The sequence below is a fragment of the Capricornis sumatraensis genome, chromosome 6, assembly GCF_032405125.1.
Source record: "Capricornis sumatraensis isolate serow.1 chromosome 6, serow.2, whole genome shotgun sequence".
Taxonomy (NCBI): Eukaryota; Metazoa; Chordata; class Mammalia; order Artiodactyla; family Bovidae; genus Capricornis; species Capricornis sumatraensis.
The window spans coordinates 70,820,075-70,842,536 of NC_091074.1; the positions used below are offsets into that span (position 1 = coordinate 70,820,075).

General features: G+C 38.6%; 1 protein-coding gene across 1 annotated transcript in view; it reads right to left on the reverse strand.

Moving 5' to 3' along the window:
- XPA (XPA, DNA damage recognition and repair factor) overlaps nt 1-22,462 on the reverse strand; it is a 38,980-nt gene that overhangs the window by 3,922 nt on the left and 12,596 nt on the right. The window contains exons 4-5 of the mRNA XM_068973775.1: nt 20,112-20,277; nt 18,332-18,449 (exon numbers count right to left, since the gene is read on the reverse strand). Coding sequence (XP_068829876.1) covers nt 18,332-18,449; nt 20,112-20,277 — 284 coding nt within the window. The remainder of the gene's footprint in view (nt 1-18,331; nt 18,450-20,111; nt 20,278-22,462) is intronic.

The following is a 22,462-nucleotide window of genomic DNA, read 5'->3' on the forward strand; positions in this document are numbered from 1 at the left end:
AGTAGTATCAAAATACCACTTGAATCTTTTTATGTTTAGCCTTTACTGTAACATATGGATAAGCAAACAAATAAGGCTATGTATCAGGCACTATTCTAAGTATTTAAACACATTCAATCCTCACAACACTGTGTCATAAGTACAACTATCATCCCAATTTTACAGATGAGAAAACTAGCGCACAGAGAGGTTACATAAGTTGTGCCTAAGGTCAAACAGGCAGAGGCACAGTCCAGCTCAGTCCATGTTCTTAACCACTAGGCTGTGCTGCCTTTTCATACACTTCCAGTATGAAAAGCACTCTATTTCCGGCCGCTTTCAAGCTTCAGTGTATACACTTCTAGATAGTTTATATCTATCATGTTCTAAACTCTCATCTTTATTCCTATATCCTCCCATATTCTGAAGAACCTTATTTTAAAAGTGAGATATTTTTAAAATAAAAAATAAACAGTATGCTAACCAGAACTGCACAGATGCCTCATGGTTTCGGATAATGACAAGAAGATGTTTCTTCAAGTTCCAGTACCTACTTTTCAGCTTTGTTGTGATGTATTCTGGCCACTTTTCCTTTACTACCCAATGAAGAAAATCTCTCAAAATGTGACTGCATGCCAATCACTAAGCTAACCTCTGCCCATTTGAGCATTCTGTGAACTTGAGAGAACAAAATCTACCTTACTATCCATAATTGTCACAACTGAACATAATGTTTTATTCTGACTTTATGGCTTTTCTTCCCACTCTTCAGCTAACCTATCAAGGTCTATAATAACAAAAACAAAGCCTGTCTTTAATATTTACTAGGCATTCCTGAAAAAACTTGTGCTAGAAAGGAAGTAATAAAAAAATTTAATAGAAACCTGCTGTCTCATTTCTTGCCACTTCTTTCTCCACCTGAAAAATCTAGTCCTAAAGCCATGAGGAGCAGCAAGCAAAGCGAGCATCTGTGGTAGGGTGGGCAGAGCCCAGGGCAAGTAAGGAAGGTCTCCTGAAGAGGAGGCAGCACACGAAGGGAAATTAGTTACATTCAGGAGCACCAATCAAATAACTACACATATTAAAAACAATAATGGAAATCAGGATTCTGACTGTCAGAGAAAGGAGTTACAAGTAAGGAAAGGGAGAAAACCAGAATAAACCCTAAATTTTGGATTAGAACTGGGTGTGAACTCATACCTTACAGGTATATAATGTATATGTATACTGGCCACCTGATGTGAAGAGCTGACTCACTGGAGAAGACCCTGATGCTGGGAAAGATTGAAGGCAGGAGGGAAAGGGGATGACAGGATGAGATGGTTGGACGGCATCATTGACTGAATGGACACTGCAAAGAGTCAGACACGACGGAGTGACTAAACTCAACGGATACATATATGCGTGTTTTGAGTTAGAAAGATGTGCTCAAAGAATGATGAAGACATGCCAAAAGGACACAAGAGCTGGTCTGGAGATAGTTCTGTTGGCCCAAATCTGAGGCAATTTGAGCACCAAAATAATTAAGGACAGAAATTAAACAAAAGCCACTGAGAAGAACAGGAATTAATGAATCCACACCAGTAACAAATAAGTAGGGGAGAGGATGCTATCAGGGCTGACTTGCAATGTGTTAAATGTGGAATGAGTGCTGAAGTTAGAAAACAGTTTTTGCAACCATCATCCTAGGTTCAGGCAAGAACCACCCATGGATGGATGCTAAACTTAAGGGGAGTGTTGAACAGAAGCAGGTACTTACATGGTCTTACAGGACTTTTGCCTATCAAATAAAAAATAAATACATCACCACTAAGGGCAGATGGATATCACATGCCTCCAGACGTGATACTCTGGTAAAGTCACATCAGTTATATACTATCCAACCTGAAATGAATAACCTGAATCTGACCATCAGGAAACATCAGAAAAACCCCACGTGAAAAATATTACTGTAAAAAAGATAGAGGAAGGGGAAAGACTTCTTCAAAAATGCCAGTGTCATAAATGATAAAGGCTATGAAAATATTCCAGAATAAAGAAATTTAGAAAGACTTGGTACCTAAAGCCAATACCTGGTCCTAGACTAGATTTTATACTAGAATGAATAAACTACACAGGACATAATTGGGTCAACTAACAAAACTGGAATAAGGATGACTAAATAAAAATATAGATACTATATTTTTGTAAGAATCTTCCTATTCTTAGGAAATTTGCATTTTTAGTATTTAGGGATAAAAAAGGCTGGCAATATACATAATCTACTCTTAAACGGTTCATAAAAAGAAATGTGCAAAAAGAATGCAAATGGCATAAAGTGTCAACATTAGGTAAATCTAGGTGAAGAATATATGGGTGTCCCTTGTACCATTCTTATCCTTGCAATTTTATTTAAGTTTGAAATCATTTCCAAATAAAAACATTTTTTAAAAGACAGGAGCTAGATTGAAGGGACGTCCACTGGCCAAATTTGGGCATTAAGATGAATAATGGAAAGGAGTACAAGGCCATATACTGTCACCCTGCTTGTTTAATTTATATGCAGAGTACATCATGTGAAATGCCAGGCTGGATGAATCACAAGCTGGAATCAAGATTGCCAAGAGAAATAACAAACTCAGATAGGCAGATGATACCACTCTAATTGCAGAATGTGAAGAGGAACTAAACAGCCTCTTGAGGGCAAAAGAGTGAAAAAGCTGGCTTGAAACACAACATTAAAAACACTAAGATCATGGCATCCAGTCCCATCCGTTCATGGCAAACAGAAGGGGGGACAGTGGAAGAAATGACAGATTTCATTTCACGGGTTCCAAAATCACTGTGGATGGAGACAAACCTATATAGCATATTAAAAAGCAGAGACATCATTTTGCCAACAAAGGTTTGTATAGTCAAAGCTATGGTTTTCTCAGTAATCACATACAGATATGAGAGCAAACCATAAAGAAGGCTGAGCACCAAAGAACTGATGCTTTCAAACTGTGGTGCTGGAGAAGACTCTTGAGAGCCCCTTGGACTGCAAGGAGAGCCAATCAATCAATCCTAAAGGAAATCAACCCTGAATATTCTCTGGAAGGATTATTGCTGAAGCTGCAATACTTTGGCCACCTGACATGAAGAGCCAGCTCATTGCAAAAGACCCTAATACTGGCAAAGACTGAAGGCAAAAGGAGAAGGGGCTGGCAGAGGATAAGATGGTTAGACAGTATCACTGACTCAATGGACACGAATTTGAGCAAACTCCTAGAGACAGTGGAGGACAGAGGAGCCTGGCGTGCTGCAGTCCCTGATGTCGCAGAGTCAGACACAACTTAAGTGACTAAACAACAAGGAATGGACAGACTGTGACACTGACTTGAGAATAAGAATCCATGGTTCCAACTGCTACTAAAAAAAAAGCTCTTCTTTCCAAAAGAAACCAAATAATAACGGTGGAAATAACAGAAACAGAAAGTCACCATTTATATTTACCCTAATAATAACTGACTCAGACAAGATTCAACCTGTGTGCTAAAACCACTGAATGAAACTTAAGGAATGAGATATTCACATAGTGTTAAGAGTCACCCCACAGATTTTCTATTAATTATACAGGGGAAAGGGTACCTTTATAATGGGGAAATCTGGCAGATACTGCCTTAGTTAAGTGATACCATGTGTCTCCTGAGGTGACTGATCCAAAGATAATCATGCGGAAACAAACTGCTAATAAACCAAATGGAGGGACATTTCAGGAAATGGGTAGCCTGGACTCTTCAAAAATTATCATAAAAGAAAAAGGCTGAGGGAAAAAAGAGACTCTGGATATGCATCATCCTTGATAGGCCCCTGGATCCAACAACTGAAAAGCTATAAGGGACACTGGAATACCTGGAGAAAGACGATATAGATTATATACTGGGTAACTGTTATAATGTACAGTTTGAGCGTGGTATTTTTTGGTCAGTAGAAAAATGTCCTCAGTTATAGTAGATAAATGCTGAAGTATTAAGAATCACAATGCCTGCAAATAACTCTTAAATGGTTCACCAAAATATGTGTGTGAACGAAAGAGAAAAAAGCAAGTGGAAAAATGTCAACATCTGGTGAAATAAAACATTTGTTTGATTACAGATTAGTAATAGTTTTTCACATTACTTCATTTAAGCAACTTAAAACTTGGGAAAGTAGAGGTCAGCTACTACTGCTGAGACTGAAAAAAGGGTAGTAAGGTCAGAGGCCACAGAAAAGTGAGAAAAGGCTTGCTAGGAGACAGGGATCAAGACCATCCCCATGGAAAAGAAATGCAAAAAAGCAAAATGGCTGTCTGGGGAGGCCTTACAAATAGCTGTGAAAAGAAGAGAAGCGAAAAGCAAAGGAGAAAAGGAAAACATAAGCATCTGAATGCAGAGTTCCAAAGAATAGCAAGGACAGATAAGAAAGCCTTCCTCAGCGATCAATGCAAATTAAATAGAGGAAAACAACAGAATGGGAAAGACTAGAGATCTCTTCAAGAAAATTAGAGATACCAAGGGAACATTTCATGCAAAGATGGGCTCAATAAAGGACAGAAATGGTATGGACCTAACAGAAGCAGAAGATATTAAGAAGAGGTGGCAAGAATACACAGAAGAACTGTACAAAAAAGATCTTCACGACCCAGATAATCATGATGATGTGATCACTAATCTAGAGCCAGACATCTTGGAATGTGAAGTCAAGTGGGCCTTAGAAAGCATCACTACGAACAAAGCGAGTGGAGGTGATGGAATTCCAGTTGAGCTGTTTCAAATCCTAAAAGATGATTCTGTGAAAGTGCTGCACTCAATATGCCAGCAAGTTTGGAAAACTCAGCAGTGGCCACAGGACTGGAAAAGGTCAGTTTTCATTCCAATCCCAAAGAAAGGCAATGCCAAAGAATGCTCAAACTACCGCACAATTGCACTCATCTCACATGCTAGTAAAGTAATGCTCAAAATTCTCCAAGCCAGACTTCAGCAATACGTGAACTGTGAACTCCCTGATGTTTAAGCTGGTTTTAGAAAAGGCAGAGGAACCAGAGATCAAATTGCCAACATCCGCTTGACCATCGAAAAAGCAAGAGAGTTCCAGAAAAACATCTATTTCTGCTTTATTGACTATGCCAAAGCCTTTGACTGTGTGGATCACAATAAACTGTGGAAAATTCTGAAAGAGATGGGAATACCAGATCACCTGACCTGCCTCTTGAGAAACCTGTATGCAGGTCAGGAAGCAACAGTTCGAACTGGACATGGAACAACAGACTGCTTCCAAATAGGAAAAGGAGTATGTCAAGGCTGTATATTGTCACCCTGCTTATTTAACTTATATGCAGAGTACATCATGAGAAACGCTGGACTGGAAGAAACACAAGCTGGAATCAAGATTGCTGGGAAAAATATCAATAACCTCAGATATGCAGATGACACCACCCTTATGGCAGAAAGTGACGAGGAACTAAAAAGCCTCTTGACGAAAGTGAAAGAGGAGAGTGAAAAAGTTGGCTTAAAGCTCAACGTTCAGAAAACGAAGATCATGGCATCTGGTCCCATCACTTCATGGGAAATAGATGGGGAAACAGTAGAAACAGTGCCAGACTTTATTGTTTTGGGCTCCAAAATCACTGCAGATGGTGACTGCAGCCACGAAATTAAAAGACGCTTACTCCTCGGAAGAAAAGTTATGACCAACCTAGATAGTATATTCAAAAGCAGACATTACCTTGCCGACTAAGGTCCGTCTAGTCAAGGCTATGGTTTTTCTTGTGGTCATGTATGGATGTGAGAGCTGGACTGTGAAGAAGGCTGAGTGCCGAAGAATTGATGCGTTTGAACTGTGGTGTTGGAGAAGACTCTTGAGGGTCCCTTGGACTGCAAGGAGATCCAATCAGTCCATTCTGAAGGAAATCAACCCTGGGATTTCTTTGGAAGGAATGATGCTAAAGCTGAAGCTCCAGTACTTTGGACATCTCATGAGAAGAGTTGGCTCACTGGAAAAGACTCTGATGCTGGGAGGGATTGGGGGCAGAAGCAGAATGGGACGATCCAGGATGAGATGGCTGGACGGCATCACGGACTCAATGGAAGTGGGTCTGGGTGAACTCCGGGAGATGGTGATGGACAGGGAGGCCTGGCATGCTGCGATTCATGGGGTCACAAAGAGTTGGAGACGACTGAGCGACTGAACTGAACTGAGGCCTCAGGAGAGCTAGGGAAACCTTGGGCGTGGAAAGGGATGTGCCAACCAGGCCTGCAAGCCTGAGACTGGCAAAGAGAGCAGCAGTTTGCCATGTTCCCACCTCCTGGTCCCCCTGGCCTAGAATTTCACAACACAACAAACTGTGGACTACTTCTGTTGGAAGGTTACAAAAACGTTCATGGTAACCATCATTGCTGCTACTGATTACCTTCAGAGACTGCTTCTATTTTTTACCCAAAGACGTTTTCCCCTAAATGCTTGTTTCAGTGAAAAATATATTTTATACCACTCTAAAATTTGTACTTCATCCAGCTTAATATCTTAATTTTGCAAAAGAGGCAGCCTGTATTCAAAGAAGCCCAGCAATGCTTATGAGGTAGACTTAAAATAAAAGAATTAGTGGAGGGAGACCACGTACAGCTAAATACCTGATGGGAGGGCAGGAAGTTTTGACACAGGGTGCCCACTGGTAACTAGAGGGGGAGAAATTGCAAGGGAATAACAAAACGTAAGAAGCTTTCATCTTATTTTGTCCTCCAGAAACCAAGGATAGGCAACTGTGTCCTTCAAACTCTCCTGAGAGAAGCCCCAAAATACCCATAAATATAACCACAGGCCCAGAATGTAAAATGTTCACAAACTGAGAAGGAGCCCCTAGATGGGATTTTCTTACCCATCTCTTTTGGGGGAAAAAAGTGCACACTAACAAACGATGAAAATTAATCATTCCGGTTTTTGTTTTTTTTTTAAAGAAGGCTAACCTCTACCAGTATTAAGAGACAGCTGAGTATAACTTTAAAGAAACTTTACAACCACCTTATGTGTGGAAAGGAGCCATGCAAACCCAGAATGTTCTGTGTATTTGCACAAGTTCAAAGTTTCCATCCAATATCAAGGCCAACATACGTTGCCTTTATAAAAATCTAATTAAACTAAGCACCAGTGATGCCATCATTTCTCTTTCTGCCTTGTCAGATCTAAGACAGTCAATGTGAATTTGAACAATTTGAATTTGCCAACGAGAAAATTCTGTTTCACTTTATCTAAATTTATACAGGCATACATACACACACCACACACCCCTTATATACTATCTATAATTTTCTTTTCTTGTAAGATCAAGTCTTTCTCAAATTGCTAAATTAGAAGACCATATTCTAAAGCAGGTAAATGTAATCTCTTACCTTTCTATAAAGAAGTAAACTTTGTGTCAGCTTCTTTGTGGATCAAAATCAGAAGACCAAGAGGAACCAGGTTCCAATTTCTTTCAACTAAGAAAACTTTTAGACTTGCTTTTATTCCTCTCTGTCCTGAGCCTTCTGAGCAAACTGCATAGTAAGCTCCTTGCTTCTAATCTCTACAGTGTCTACTCCACTCTCAGCCCTCTGTGGCCTAGTCAGGAGGACAGGAACATATCCACCAACCTCTAAAGCAAATCAACAAGAAGAAGCCATAATTAAAGAAGGCACAGCATTGACCTCTACACATTAAACACCAGAAGACAATGGAATAATGCTTATACAACTCAGAGAGAACTCAGGCTTTCAAATGCAAGAGAAACAGAAAAACATTCTTAGATTTGTAACAGGGTCTTGGAAAACACACCCTTCTAGTAAGCACTTAAGGAATAAACTTAAGAAATCAGTCTTAAGAGCTCCAGGAAAAACTTCAGGGAAAATTCAAACTCTTCAAGGAGGAGGAAAATGCACAGTAGTTCATCTGGTGGTTAATAGCAGAAATTTAACATAGTGAGAAATATAGCCAATTATATTTGAGTTTATACTTATTTTAAAAATTATCTAGGCTGTGTAAATCTTGAAAGAAATGTTCTATTCATGCTATTTAGTAGGTGTGACTATCTTAATAGAACTGTTTTATTAAAAAAATAAAGAAATTAAACAGATGCCTTTTGTTGTCAGTCAAATTATCAGAATTCAGCCACCTTTAGTGAACATCTTGACCAAACTACAGAAACAGTATCTAAGTAAAATTGTAGACAGACCCTTTTCAAAAAGTATTTTACTCTGAAGGTACAAGTTCTTAATTCCTTTATCTGTATATTATTGTCTATGCCAAAAGATCATAGGGAAGTGGTTTAAAGAGGCAGCTGAAAGGGAAGAGCTGAGAAGATTCAAGGAGCTGGAGTTAACAAAAGCCTTTAGGCTGATATATGATTAGTCTATAAATATGCCCTCCTCTTTCACACCCCTTAAGGTACCTTACCCCTCCCATCAGGGGATTCCCTGATGCTGGAAGAGAGGAAGGCTTGGGGTAAAACATGGAAGAGATTAAAGAAAAGAACCAATTTCAAAAGAAGCCTTTCCAAATCCTCTCAATCAGCCCCACAGGTGTTTCAGAAGACTGTGGTACAGCAGTGGCTAATGTGGGGATGATCCTGCGATGAAATCCTCTTCCACGGCACAGGCTGCTGTCGGAAGCCCCTCTACAAAGCCATGAAAATGTGCTTACTCTCTGATTCAGGAAGCATGTTAAGTAACTATAATTTATATAAAGATGTATTTATCATGAGATTATCTGTCTTAATAAACTTCTTTTAAATTCAACTTTGATTTTTATTCTTCACTGTTGATCAATTTATATATCAAAATTTTCATTTGTAATCAAAATTAAGAATGTCAAATTGGAAACTTGAAACACACCAAACTCTTCTCCCCGTCCCATAATTAAAGAATAAAGTAATAACTGACAAATATGTGAGTAAGTCCAAGGATATACAAGTGAATTTTTTACCTGCCTCCATTATATAATATCTATTGGGGAAAAAGTGAAACTTCTGTAAAGAGTGCTCTTCTAAAGCAGCACATGCAGAGCTGCCACGTTCTTATAACAGGCATAATATCTCATAGTTATATTACCTACGGGATATCACTCTGCCCTAGTTCTCATCTAAGCAACTTACATATAATGTCTCATTGATTCCTTACAAAAACTTTTATATGGTGGGTGGTATTATCATTTTTATAGTTGAAGAAACTGAGATACAGAGATAAAGGATAGATAAACTTTATGAACTTCATAAATGTCCAATAGTGCTTCCATTTTTATAAAAAAAAATTTAAGGGCCTATGCATAAAAAAGAACTGGAAAAACAGACATTAAACTGTTACTGATGACTGTCTCTGGGTAGTGTAATTATGGGCTATAAGTTCTTTGTAGTTTTCTAACTTCTCTGTATTGCACATGAATTACTCTTATACTGAAAAGGTGGAAAGCAGTACCTCACAATAAGAAGAAACAAAGTAGGCTGACCTTTTTTTTTTTTTTGGCTCTTTTGTTTAAGACATTTCAGCTATCTTCATTCACCCTCCAAAACCTCTTCTAAATCCTAAAAAATAAGCAAAATTACCTATGATGGCTAAGACACTCATTTTATTTTATTTTTTTTTAATTTTTATTTTTATTTTACTTTACAATACTGTATTGGTTTTGCCATACATTGACATGAATCCACCACGGGTATACATGTGTTCCCAAACATGAACCCCCCTCCCACCTCCCTCCTCATAACATCTCTCTGGGTCATCACCGTGCACCAGCCCCAAGCATGCTGTATCCTCCATTGGACATAGACTGCCAATTCGATTCTTACATGATAGTATACATGTTACAATGCCATTCTCCCAAATCATCCCACCCTCTCCCTCTCCCTCTGAGTCCAAAAGTCTGTTATACACATCTGTGTCTTTTTTGCTGTCTTGCATACAGGGTCGTCATTGCCATCTTTCTAAATTCCATATATATGTGTTAGTATACTGTATTGGTGTTTTTCTTTCTGGCTTACTTCACTCTGTATAATCGGCTCCAGTTTCATCCATCTCATCAAAACTGATTCAAATGTATTCTTTTTAACGGCTGAGTAATACTCCATTGTGTATATGTACCACAGTTTTCTTATACATTCATCTGCTGATGGACATCGAGGTTGTTTCCATGTCCTGGCTATTATAAACAGTGCTGCAATGAACATTGGGGTACATGTGTCTCTTTCAATTCTGGTTTCCTCGGTGTGTATGCCCAGCAGTGGGATTGCTGGGTCATAAGGCAGTTCTATTTGCAATTTTTTAAGGAATCTCCACACTGTTCTCCAAAGTGGCTGTACTAGTTTGCATTCCCACCAACAGTGTAGGAGGGTTCCCTTTTCTCCACACCCTCTCCAGCATTTATTGCTTGCAGATTTTTGGATCGCAGCCATTCTGACTGGTGTGAAGTGGTACCTCATTGTGGTTTTGATTTGCATTTCTCTAATAATGAGTGATGTTGAGCATCTTTTCATGTGTTTGTTAGCCATCCGTATGTCTTCTTTGGAGAAATGTCTATTTAGTTCTTTGGCCCATTTTTTGATTGGGTCGTTTATTTTTCTGGAATTGAGCTGCATAAGTTGCTTGTATATTTTTGAGATTAGTTGTTTGTCAGTTGCTTCATTTGCTATTATTTTCTCCCATTCAGAAGGCTGTCTTTTCACTTTGCTTATATTTTCCTTTGTTGTGCAGAAGCTTTTAATTAGATCCCATTTGTTTATTTTTGCTTTTATTTCCAGTATTCTGGGAGGTGGATCATAGAGGATCCTGCTGTGATTTATGTCTGAGAGTGTTTTGCCTATATTCTCCTCTAGGAGTTTTATAGTTTCTGGTCTTACATTTAGATCTTTAATCCATTTTGAGTTTATTTTTGTGTGCGGTGTTAGAAAGTGATCTAGTTTCATTCTTTTACAAGTGGTTGACCAGTTTTCCCAGCACCACTTGTTAAAGAGATTGTCTTTACTCCATTGTATATTCTTGCCTCCTTTGTCAAAGATAAGGTGTCCATATGTGTGTGGATTTATCTCTGGGCTTTCTATTTTGTTCCATTGATCTATATTTCTGTCTTTGTGCCAGTACCATACTGTCTTGATGACTGTGGCTTTGTAGTAGAGCCTGAAGTCAGGCAGGTTGATTCCTCCAGTTCCATTCTTCTTTCTCAAGATTGCTTTGGCTATTCGAGGTTTTTTGTATTTCCATACAAATCTTGAAATTATTTGTTCTAGTTCTGTGAAAAATATGGCTGGTAGCTTAATAGGGATTGCATTGAATTTGTAAATTGCTTTGGGTAGTATACTCATTTTCACTATATTGATTCTTCCGATCCATGAACATGGTATATTTCTCCATCTATTAGTGTCCTCTTTGATTTCTTTCATCAGTGTTTTATAGTTTCTATATATAGGTCTTTAGTTTCTTTAGGTAGATATATTCCTAAGTATTTTATTCTTTTTGTTGCAATGGTGAATGGAATTGTTTCCTTAATTTCTTTTTCTACTTTCTCATTATTAGTGTATAGGAATGCAAGGGATTTCTGTGTGTTGATTTTATATCCTGCAACTTTACTATATTCATTGATTGGCTCTAGTAATTTTCTGGTGGAGTCTTTAGGGTTTTCTATGTAGAGGATCATGTCATCTGCAAACAGTGAAAGTTTTACTTCTTCTTTTCCAATTTGGATTCCTTTTATTTCTTTTTCTGCTCTGACTGCTGCAGCCAAAACTTCCAAAACTATGTTGAATAGTAGCGGTGAAAGTGGGCACCCTTGTCTTGTTCCTGACTTTAGGGGAAATGCTTTCAGTTTTTCACCATTGAGGATAATGTTTGCTGTGGGTTTGTCATATATAGCTTTTATTATGTTGAAGTATGTTCCTTCTATTCCTGCTTTCTGGAGAGTTTTTATCATAAATGGATGTTGAATTTTGTCAAAGGCCTTTTCTGCATCTATTGAGATAATCATATGGCTTTTATTTTTCAATTTGTTAATGTGGTGAATTACACTGATTGATTTGCGGATATTGAAGAATCCTTGCATCCCTGGGATAAAGCCCACTTGGTCATGGTGTATGATCTTTTTAATGTGTTGTTGGATTCTGATTGCTAGAATTTTGTTGAGGATTTTTGCATCTATGTTCATCAGTGATATTGGCCTGTAGTTTTCTTTTTTTGTAGTATCTTTGTCAGGTTTTGGTATTAGGGTGATGGTGGCCTCATAGAATGAGTTTGGTAGTTTACCTTCCTCTGCAGTTTTCTGGAAGAGTTTGAGTAGGATAGGTGTTAGCTCTTCTCAAAATTTTTGGTAGAATTCAGCTGTGAAGCCATCTGGACCTGGGCTTTTGTTTGCTGGAATATTTCTGATTACAGTTTCAATTTCCGTGCTTGTGATGGGTCTGTTAAGATTTTCTATTTCTTCCTGGTTCAGTTTTGGAAAATTGTACTTTTCTAAGAATTTGTCCATTTCTTCCACATTGTCCATTTTATTGGCATATAACTGCTGATAGTAGTCTCTTATGATCCTTTGTATTTCTGTGTTGTCTGTTGTGATCTCTCCATTTTCATTTCTAATTTTATTGATTTGATTTTTCTCTCTTTGCTTCTTGATGAATCTGGCTAATGGTTTGTCAATTTTATTTATCCTTTCAAAGAACCAGCTTTTGGCTTTGTTGATTTTTGCTATGGTCTCTTTTGTTTCTTTTGCATTTATTTCTGCCCTAATTTTTAAGATTTCTTTCCTCCTACTAACCCTGGGGTTCTCCAATTCTTCCTTTTCTAGTTGCTTTAGGTGTAGAGTTAGGTTATTTATTTGACTTTTTTCTTGTTTCTTGAGGTATGCCTGTAGTGCTATGAACTTTCCTCTTAGCACTGCTTTTATAGTGTCCCACAGGTTTTGGGTTGTTGTGTTTTCATTTTCATTAGTTTCTATGCATATTTTGATTTCTTTTTTGATTTCTTCTGTGATTTGTTGGTTATTCAGCAGTGTGTTGTTCAGCCTCCATATGTTGGAATTTTTAATAGTTTTTCTCCTGTAATTGAGATCTAATCTTAATGCATTATGGTCAGAAAAGATGCTTGGAATGATTTCGATTTTTTTGAATTTATCAAGTTTAGATTTATGGCCCAGGATGTGATCTATCCTGGAGAATGTTCCATGAGCACTTGAGAAAAAGGTGAAATTCATTGTTTTGGGGTGAAATGTCCTATAGATATCAATTAGGTCTAACTGGTCTATTGTATCATTTAAAGTTTGCGTTTCTTTGTTGATTTTCTGTTTAGTTGATCTGTCCATAGGTGTGAGTGGGGTACTAAAGTCTCCCACTATTATTGTGTTATTGTTGATTTCCCCTTTCATACTTGTTAGCATTTGTCTTACATATTGCGGTGCTCCTATATTGGGTGCATATATATTTATAATTGTTATATCTTCTTCTTGGATTGATCCTTTGATCATTATGTAGTGGCCTTCTTTGTCTCTTTTCACAGCCTTTGTTTTAAAGTCTATTTTATCGGATATGAGTATTGCCACTCCTGCTTTCTTTTGGTCTCTATTTGCATGGTATATCTTTTTCCAGCCCTTCACTTTCAGTCTGTATGTGTCCCTTGTTTTGAGGTGGGTCTCTTGTAAGCAGCATATAGAGGGGTCTTGTTTTTGTATCCATTCAGCCAGTCTTTGTCTTTTGGTTGGGGCATTCAACCCATTTATGTTTAAGTTAATTATTGATAAGTATGATCCTGTTACCATTTACTTTATTGTTTTGGGTTCGGGTTTATACACCCTTTTTGTGTTTCCTGTCTAGAGAATATCCTTTAGAATTTTTTGGAGAGCTGGTTTGGTGGTGCTGAATTCTCTCAGCTTTAGCTTGTCTGTAAAGCTTTTGATTTCTCCTTCGTATTTGAATGAGATCCTTGCTGGGTACAGTAATCTGGAATGTAGGTTATTGTCTTTCATCACTTTAAGTATGTCTTGCCATTCCCTCCTGGCCTGAAGAGTTTCTATTGAAAGATCAGCTGTTATCCTTATGGGAATCCCCTTGTGTGTTATTTGTTGTTTTTCCCTTGCTGCTTTTAATATTTGTTCCTTGTGTTTGATCTTTGTTAATTTGATTAATATGTGTCTTGGGGTGTTTCACCTTGGGTTTATCCTATTTGGAACTCTCTGTGTTTCTTGGACTTGGGTGATTATTTCCTTCCCCATTTTAGGGAAGTTTTCAACTATTATCTCCTCAAGGATTTTCTCAAGGTCTTTCTTTTTGTCTTCTTCTTCTGGGACTCCTATAATTCGAATGTTGGAGCGTTTCATATTGTCCTGGAGGTCTCTGAGATTGTCCTCATTTCTTTTAATTCATTTTTCTTGTTTCCTCTCTGATTCATTTATTTCTACCATTCTATCTTCTATTTCACTAATCCTTTCTTCTGCCTCCGTTATTCTGCTATTTGTTGCCTCCAGAGTGTTTCTGATCTCATTTATTGCGTTATTCATTATATATTGACTCTTTTTTATTTCTTCTAGGTCCTTGTTAAACCTTTCTTGCATCTTCTCAATCCTTGTCTCTAGGCTATTTATCTGTGATTCCATTTTGATTTCAAGATTTTGGATCATTTTCACTATCAATATTCAGAATTCTTTCTCAGGTAGATTCCCTACCTCTTCCTCTTTTGTTTGGTTTGGTGGGCAGCTCTCCTGTTCCTTTACCTGCTGAGTATTCCTCTGTCTCTTCATCTTGATTATATTGCAGCGTTTGGGGTGGCCTTTTTATATTCTGGTAATTTGTGGAGTTCTTTTTATTACGGAGCTTCCTCACTGTGGGTGGGGTTGTATCAGTGGCTTGTCTGTTTCCTGGTTAGGGAGGCTTGTGTTGGAGTTCTGGTGGGTGGAGCTGGGTTTCTTCTCTCTGGAGTGTAGTGGAGTGACCAGTAATGGGTTATGAGATGTCAAAGGTTTTGGAGTAACTTTGAGCTGCCTGTATATTGAAGCTCAGAGGTGTGTTCCTGTGTTGCTGGAGAATTTGCGTGGTATGTCTTGTTCTGGAACTTGTTGGTCCTTGGGTGGAGCTTGGTTTCAGTGTAGGTATGGAGGCATTTGATGAGCTCCTATTGCTTAATGTTCCCTGAATTCAGGAATTCTCTGATGTTTTCAGGCTTTGGACTTAAGCCTCCTGCTTCTGGTTTTCAGTTTTATTTTTACAGTAGCCTCTAGACTTCTCCATCTATACAGCACCAATGATAAAACATCTAGGTTAAAGATGAAAAGTTTCTCCACACTGAGGGACACTCAGAGAGGTTCACTGAGTTACAAGGAGAAAAGAAGAGGGAGGGGGTAGTTAGAGGTGACTGGAATGAGATGCAGTGAGATCAAAAGAGGAGAGAGCAAGCTAGCCAGTAGTCACTTCCTTATGTGCGTTCCATAGTCTGGACCGCTCAGAGGTATTTACGGAGTTATACAGGGAAGAGGAGAGGGGAGGAAGTAGACAGAGGTGGCCAGGAGGATAAGAGAGAGGAATGAGAAGGAGAGAGACAAATCCTGCCAATAACCAGTTCCTTAGGTGTTCTCCACCATCTTGAACACACAGAGATTCACAGAGTTGGATAGAGAAGAGATGGGGGAGAAAAGAGACAGAGGCCACCTGGTGGAGAAAAAGGAGAGTCCAAAGGAGGAGGGAGTGGTCAAGCCAGTAATCTCACTCTTAGGTAAAATTGGGTAGTGAAGTTTGGATTTTTAAATGTACAAAATTGACAACAAAAACCAAAGAGCAAAGATTAAAAATCTAGAGTAGAGGTTGGATATTCAAAAATACAATATTAAAGAAAAGCAGCAGAAGGAAGAAGGAAGAAAGAAAAAAAAGAAAAGAAAGGAAAAAAAAGCCACAAGAATTATTATTAAAAAATAAAAAGAAAAAAACCAATAACCACCCAAAGACTATATATGGTGTTTGCCTTAAAAAAAAAAAAAGTCTTTTTTTTTGAATAGTAATAATAGGTTATAGAAGTAAAAATTAGAGGAGAAATAGAAGACTTAACTATTTAAAAAAAAAGTTAGAAAAAAAAAAAAGGAATGGTTTTAAAAATAGTAAAAATATATCTGGCCCTTCTCTGATGTTGTGGGCAGTGTGGGGTCACTTCCAAGGTGGTTCCCTCTGTTTAACTTCTTTATGCTGGTTTTTTAGGCTCACTAGTTCAGTCACTCTGTGGGGAGGGGGGATGCTGCAAACAAATAGCGCTGTCGTGTGCACACAGTGTCTCAGCCCCGCTGGACCTGTCCCTTCTCGCGGCGTACAAACCACTCCGGCTCTACGATGCTCAGCCGGGAACCGTCTGCGGCCGGCTCTAGGCTGCGTGCACTTTCCCGGTCTAAGCCGCTCAGGTTCGGCACTCAGGCAGCCCTCAGAGGCACAGATTCGGTTGGGACTGCGTTTTGTGCCCTTTCTGGGTCCAAGTAGCTCAGGAGTTTGGCGAGCGCGATCGCTGCAACTTGTCGCCTTTTCTGCCTCTGCTGCTCAGTTTTCTGGGTGGACCGCTGGCGCCCCTTGTGAGGCAGATGGTGACTGTCCAGTACGCCCAGAAGTCTTAGCAAGGAAGCCTGCTTGCAGTTTGGTAAGTGAAGTCTCTCCGGGTCTGCAATTGCCCCTTTCCAGCCCTTACGGCTCTGGCTGCCTGTCCCCGGCGGGGGATGGTCTGCAGCCGGCTTTTTCCGTTCCGTCCTTTGTTCTGTGCTTGGTCCTCGCGGTGTCTTATGTTCGAGCTTTTCGTGCGGTAGCTATCCCCCAGTCTGGTTTGCTAGCCCAAGTTAGATCGTTCTGGTTGCGCATGGGGCGTTCCTGCCTGATTCTTACAAAGCACTGCAGCACACGCCTCCCGCACTTCCCTGCCCTGCCCCCACTTCCTAGTGGCAGATGCAGGCGTCTGTGCTGCTTTTCCACTGGGGGAGTTACTGTTGAGCTTGTAATCTCTTGGTTTTAATTATTTCTTTATTTTTCCTTTCCTGTTATGTTGCCCTCTGTGTTTCCAAGGCTCGCCACAGACTCGGCAGGGAGAGTTTCCTGGTGTTTGGAAACCTCTCTTCTTAAAATTCCCTTCCCGGGAGGGGCTTCCCTTCCCGGGACGGAGCTCCCTCCCCACGTCCTTAGTCTCCTTTTTTGTCGTTTGTATTTTTTTCCTACCTGTTTTCGAAGACAATGGTCTGCTTTTCTGGTTGCCTGATGTCCTCTGCCAGCCTACAGAAGTTGTTTTGTGGAGTTTGCTCAGCGTTGAAATGTTCTTTTGAGGAATTTGTGAGGGAGAAAGTGGTCTTCCCGTCCTATTCCTCTGCCATCTTAGGACCGCCCCCCTAAGACACTCATTTTAAATGGATCGATTTAGTATATGTATAACCCTGTACATACACAGAACATATGCTATTTATATAAACTAGACACCAGAGTGGGACTCTACGGTTACTAAAGAACATTTACGCCTACTTATTCAAGACTCTCTTTGGGGCTTCTGTGCTACAGCAACAAGTGCTCTTTGCGCTCCTCTAACAGCCTATGCTCATCACTATCACAGTATTTATCACATTATGATGGCTTTACCAGTTTTTCTCCTCTGATAAACTGATTTCAGCATTTGTATCAGCACAGTGCTTGGGACATAGTAACTATTGGATACACTGGTGGACAGATGGATAGACAGACTTCCGCACATATGCATACATGGATGGATGGATGGACAAATAAATACAGAGACAGATGGACAAAGGAATGGAGAGTAACACAGATAGACAGATGTATGGTCAGAGGAATGAACGCAGACTCGCAGTCATAACATCTTGGCTCCAGTCCCAACTTTCCAGAAACTATGTAACAAGTCACTCTACCTTTCCAGGTCTTTTTTTCATATAAAAATAAAAATGATTAGACAGACTATCTGACATTAGAAGGTACCTTCTAGTTGTTAAGTTAGATGACTAAGACTTAAAAGACATTGCTCCTTCACGTTAAGCAATTAGAGAGGTTTCCTGGTAGAAATCTCACTTTGGATAACCCTGTGGGTCATAATTTAAGACTGAATTGATGCCAAATCCTTAACCAGAGGCACATGCCTGACCCTACTACCATTCCTATACAAAGCTATGATTCATTTTAAGATGAGGGCTTACATGCTTTTTTAGAATTGCAGTATTGTGAGATTTGGACTTAAGACTCTCAAACAACAACCTACCCAAACTTTAAGCCTTTTGTTCTTAAATTCATGGAAAAAAAATAAAATTCAATTATATCTTTAAACTGGAGGAACTTAGCTAAAGGCTTTTTGCAAAGCAGTAGAGCACAGTCCTTCATGATGTAAATGCAGCTACTTACCTTTTACTTTTTTATCAAACTTCTTCTGTTTCATTTTTTCTCGATTTTTCTGTCGAACTTCCTTCGCTTCTTCTAATGCTTCCTGACTACCCCAAACTTCAAGAGACCTCTTCACAATCTGAAATACAGAATCCATATTTCAATTAGTTGTGATTCATTGCTGTAAAATAGTTATAATTATTAAATCCATAGGTCTCAAAGAATGATCAAGTAAAACTTTACAAATATTTATTTGAAATTTAAAAGATTTTAAATACTGATAAGAAAAAACTCTAATAATATCTATATCTAAACTTATGAAACCCTCAGTAAATAAATGATGAATCAGATTACATATTTGTGAAGCACAACAGAACCAGGGATGCCTGTGTATATATAAATAAAGCTGCCCTCTGAGTGCAATTGCTTTTTTGTATTCACATGAATCAAAGATTTGGTGAATTTTGGCAGGATCACCAAAAAAAAAAATTGCTAACCAATTAGCCATAGCAGATCTAAATATGAGGTAATGTCTAAAAATCTCCCATCATAGGAAATCAATCAATGCTACTCTACTTCTGAATCAATAACTGTTTACATCCATTCAACTAATTTTGGTCTTCAAAATATGAATTTTTTAAAAAAAACTTTGGTAGCTGAATGATCTAAAAAGTCTTTATTCTAGTTTAAAACCTTTGAATTTTATATATCTATAATACATATTAAATATTATAAAGAGTACATACATCAAAATACTCTTTGCAAATATTTATTTACATTTAGGGAAATAATATACACACTGAGAACTTGCTCGGTATCTCTCACAATATGTTAAGGGGACCAAAATGTCCATCAATAAAGCCAAACTGAAATTTCGTAACACAAAGTGATATATACTGTTACTTCATAAATTCTAACACCACATTTTCCACAATTAAACATCCCTGAAAATGCTGCATCACTAATGTACTTAAAGGTATTTTAACAACTGAGTCAAAAAGTGGTTCAGAAGAACTGGACTCTGCATGTAAGGAAGTTTAGGAATACCTTAATAAATCTGTGGTACCTGCAATTTCCTTTTTAAGTACACACAAGCATGACTTATAGCAAAAGGGAAAAAGAAAAAACTACAGTAAGTCTAATGACACTAGTTCAGTAAAATAAAAGCACCAAGTGATAAGAGAGCAATGGGTTTGTTTAAATACCAGTACTTTTTTTTCATTTTTAATGGTACATAACAGTGAATCTTCTAATCAACAGTGTCGAACACTTAGCGAAAATTCAGTATATGTTTGGTTTTACACATGGCTTCTTTATCAGAACATACAGGATTTTCTAGTATATTCCAATCAAACTGTGCTCTAAAGCAATGCCTCCCAGTATTTTTCACATAATGGCATGAAAAAGAATATTATGATATCTGTACATTCTGGGATAGATACAGGAAACTGGAATTAGATTCTAGGAAATTCCTGAATTTTTTTTTTATGATTTTATTTGGGGGGTGGGTGGGCAAGGGAAACACAGGCTGACTTCTCTATTTCAAGCTTTCCTTAGTTTCCAAACTGTACTTCTAACATGACCCAACAGTAATATATTTGCTCCAAAGTGCTACATCAAAAAACATAATAAGTAAACATGTATTTAATGTCATTATGTACGACTATGACTCATGCAAAACAATAAAACAACAGGATCTTTTTAAGTCGGTAAGTAAAAACTAAACTAATTATAACTAGCTCGTTGTTAAAACATCACCTAAACCAAGGTTTAAAATGACTGAATATAACTTATCAGAGACCTGTAGTTTTAAGTAGAGTTTCATATCACCCCACTGTGAATGATGAGGATTCTTCTTCACAATAAATTTAAGCGCTGGTTCTCTTTTTTCTAAATCACAATCTTTCAGAAGGTATTCTTGTTTTGCTTCTGTTTTAGTTATAAGCTTGTGTTTATCATCAGCATCTCTGAAAACAGATTAAGTCCATTACATAAAGTAAATAAAGTTTCAAGTAGCCCCAAAACCTAGGGGCATACATGCCAAAAGAAATATATAAATGCTTTTTCCTAAAACTGTCATGGTCAGATTAGCAGCATAAGAATTCCAACAGAAAAATATTAATTCTAAAAAGCATGAGTCAGCAACAGATCCATGTTATTTAACCTCTTAAGAATTTCTTTTTACTTAAGTTCCTCTTTTCCACAAGGAATTTGAAAAGACATGAGTATAGCAAATATAAATGATAATTAAGAAAATATAAAGCGTAAAGTCAGCATATAAGGAATATAAATACACAAGGTCCAACTGTACCAAGCACAGGTGAGTTTCCAGTCGGCTCTTTCTGAAAGCCCAGGTAAAAATGGAGACACAGACAATTACACAGCTCTTCTCATTCATTCGTTCTCCATCTACATGCTGGGTACTGTTCAAGGCACTCAGGATAAAGGAAATAAAATAAACCTTGTTTTCATGAAACTTACATTCTATTTAGGAAAAGACAATCAATAAGCAAACACGACGACAGATGAAAGTACTGTAACACAAAGCACGGTAAAGGAATAGGAATTCCCGGAGACTGGGTAATCAGAGAAGGCCACTGGTGAGGGAACACTTGAGCAGGGCCTTTAAGAAGTCAGAGAACATTCCCAATAGCTAGAGAAAAAATATTTCTAGCAGAGAGAAGAGTAAATGCAAAAGCTCTAGGATAGGAGTATGCTTTGCAAATGGAGTTCATAAGCAAGAGGGCCAGTGTGATCAGAATGCTTCAAGTTAAGTGATGGTGAGGAGTGATGGGAGATAGTCAGAGATAGGCAGGGGTCTTGTGAGCGATGGTGAAGACAATTTTATTCTGAATGGATTCAGTGCAGTTCAGTTCAGTTGCTCAGTTGTGTCCGACTCTTTGTGACCCCATGGACTGCAGCACACCAGGTTTCCCTGTCCATCACCAACTCCCGCAGCTTGCTCAAACTCATGTCCATCGAGTCAGTGACACCATCCAACTATCTCATCCCCTATCATCCCCTTCTCCTTCTGCCTTCAATATTTCCCAGCATCAGGGTCTTTTCAAATGAGTCAGTTATTCTCATCAGGGGACCAAAGTATTGGAATTTCAGCTTCAGCATCAGTCCTTCCAATGAATATCCAGGACTGATTTCCTTTAGGATGGACTGGTTGGATCTCCTTGAGTCCAAGGGACTCTCAAGAGTCTTCTCCAACACCACAGTTCAAAAGCATCAATTCTTCAATGCTCAGCTTTCTTTATAGTCCAACTCTCATAGCCATACATGACTACTGGAAAAACCATAGCTTTGACTAGACGGACCTTTGCTGGCAAAGTAATATCTCTGCTTTTGAATATGCTGTCTAGGTTGGTCATAGCTTTTCTTCCAAGGAGCAAGCATCTTCTGATTTCATGGCTGCAGTCACCATCTGCAGTGATTTTGGAGCCCCCAAAAATAAAGTCTGGCACTGTTTCCATTGCTTCCCTATCTATCAGCCATGAAATGATGGGACCAGATGCCATGATCTCAGTTTTCTGAATGTTGAGTTTTAAGTCAACTTTCTCACTCTCCTCTTTCACTTTCATCAAGAGGCTTTTTAGTTCCTCTTCACTTTCTGCCATAAGGGTGGTGTCATCTGTGTATCTGAGGTTATTGATATTTCTCCCAGCAATCTTGATTCCAGCTTGTGCTTCATCCAGCCCAGCATTTCGCATGATATACTCTGCATATAAGTTAAATAAGCAAGATCACAGTATACAGCCTTGCCGTACTCCTTTCACCATATGGAACCAGTCTGTTGTTCCACGTACAGTTCTAACTGTTGCTTCTTGACCTGCATACAGATTCCTCTGCCTTTTCTAAATCCAGCTTGAACATCTGGAAGTTCACGATTCATGTACTGTTGAATCTGAATGAATTAGGAACTGTTAAAAAGCCTTGAGTAAAAGGCTATAGGAGAAGAGACTAATGGTGCAAAAGTGGGAGAAGAGGCCAGTTAGAAGACTACTACTGTGGCGGTCCAGGTAAAAACTGGCAGGAGACCAGTCTAAGGCATAAGTGTACAGAGAATGAGAAACGAACAGATTCAGGATATGGCTTAAGCCCTTAAATACAGAACCAAATGGATTTGGAATTAAACATGGAATACAG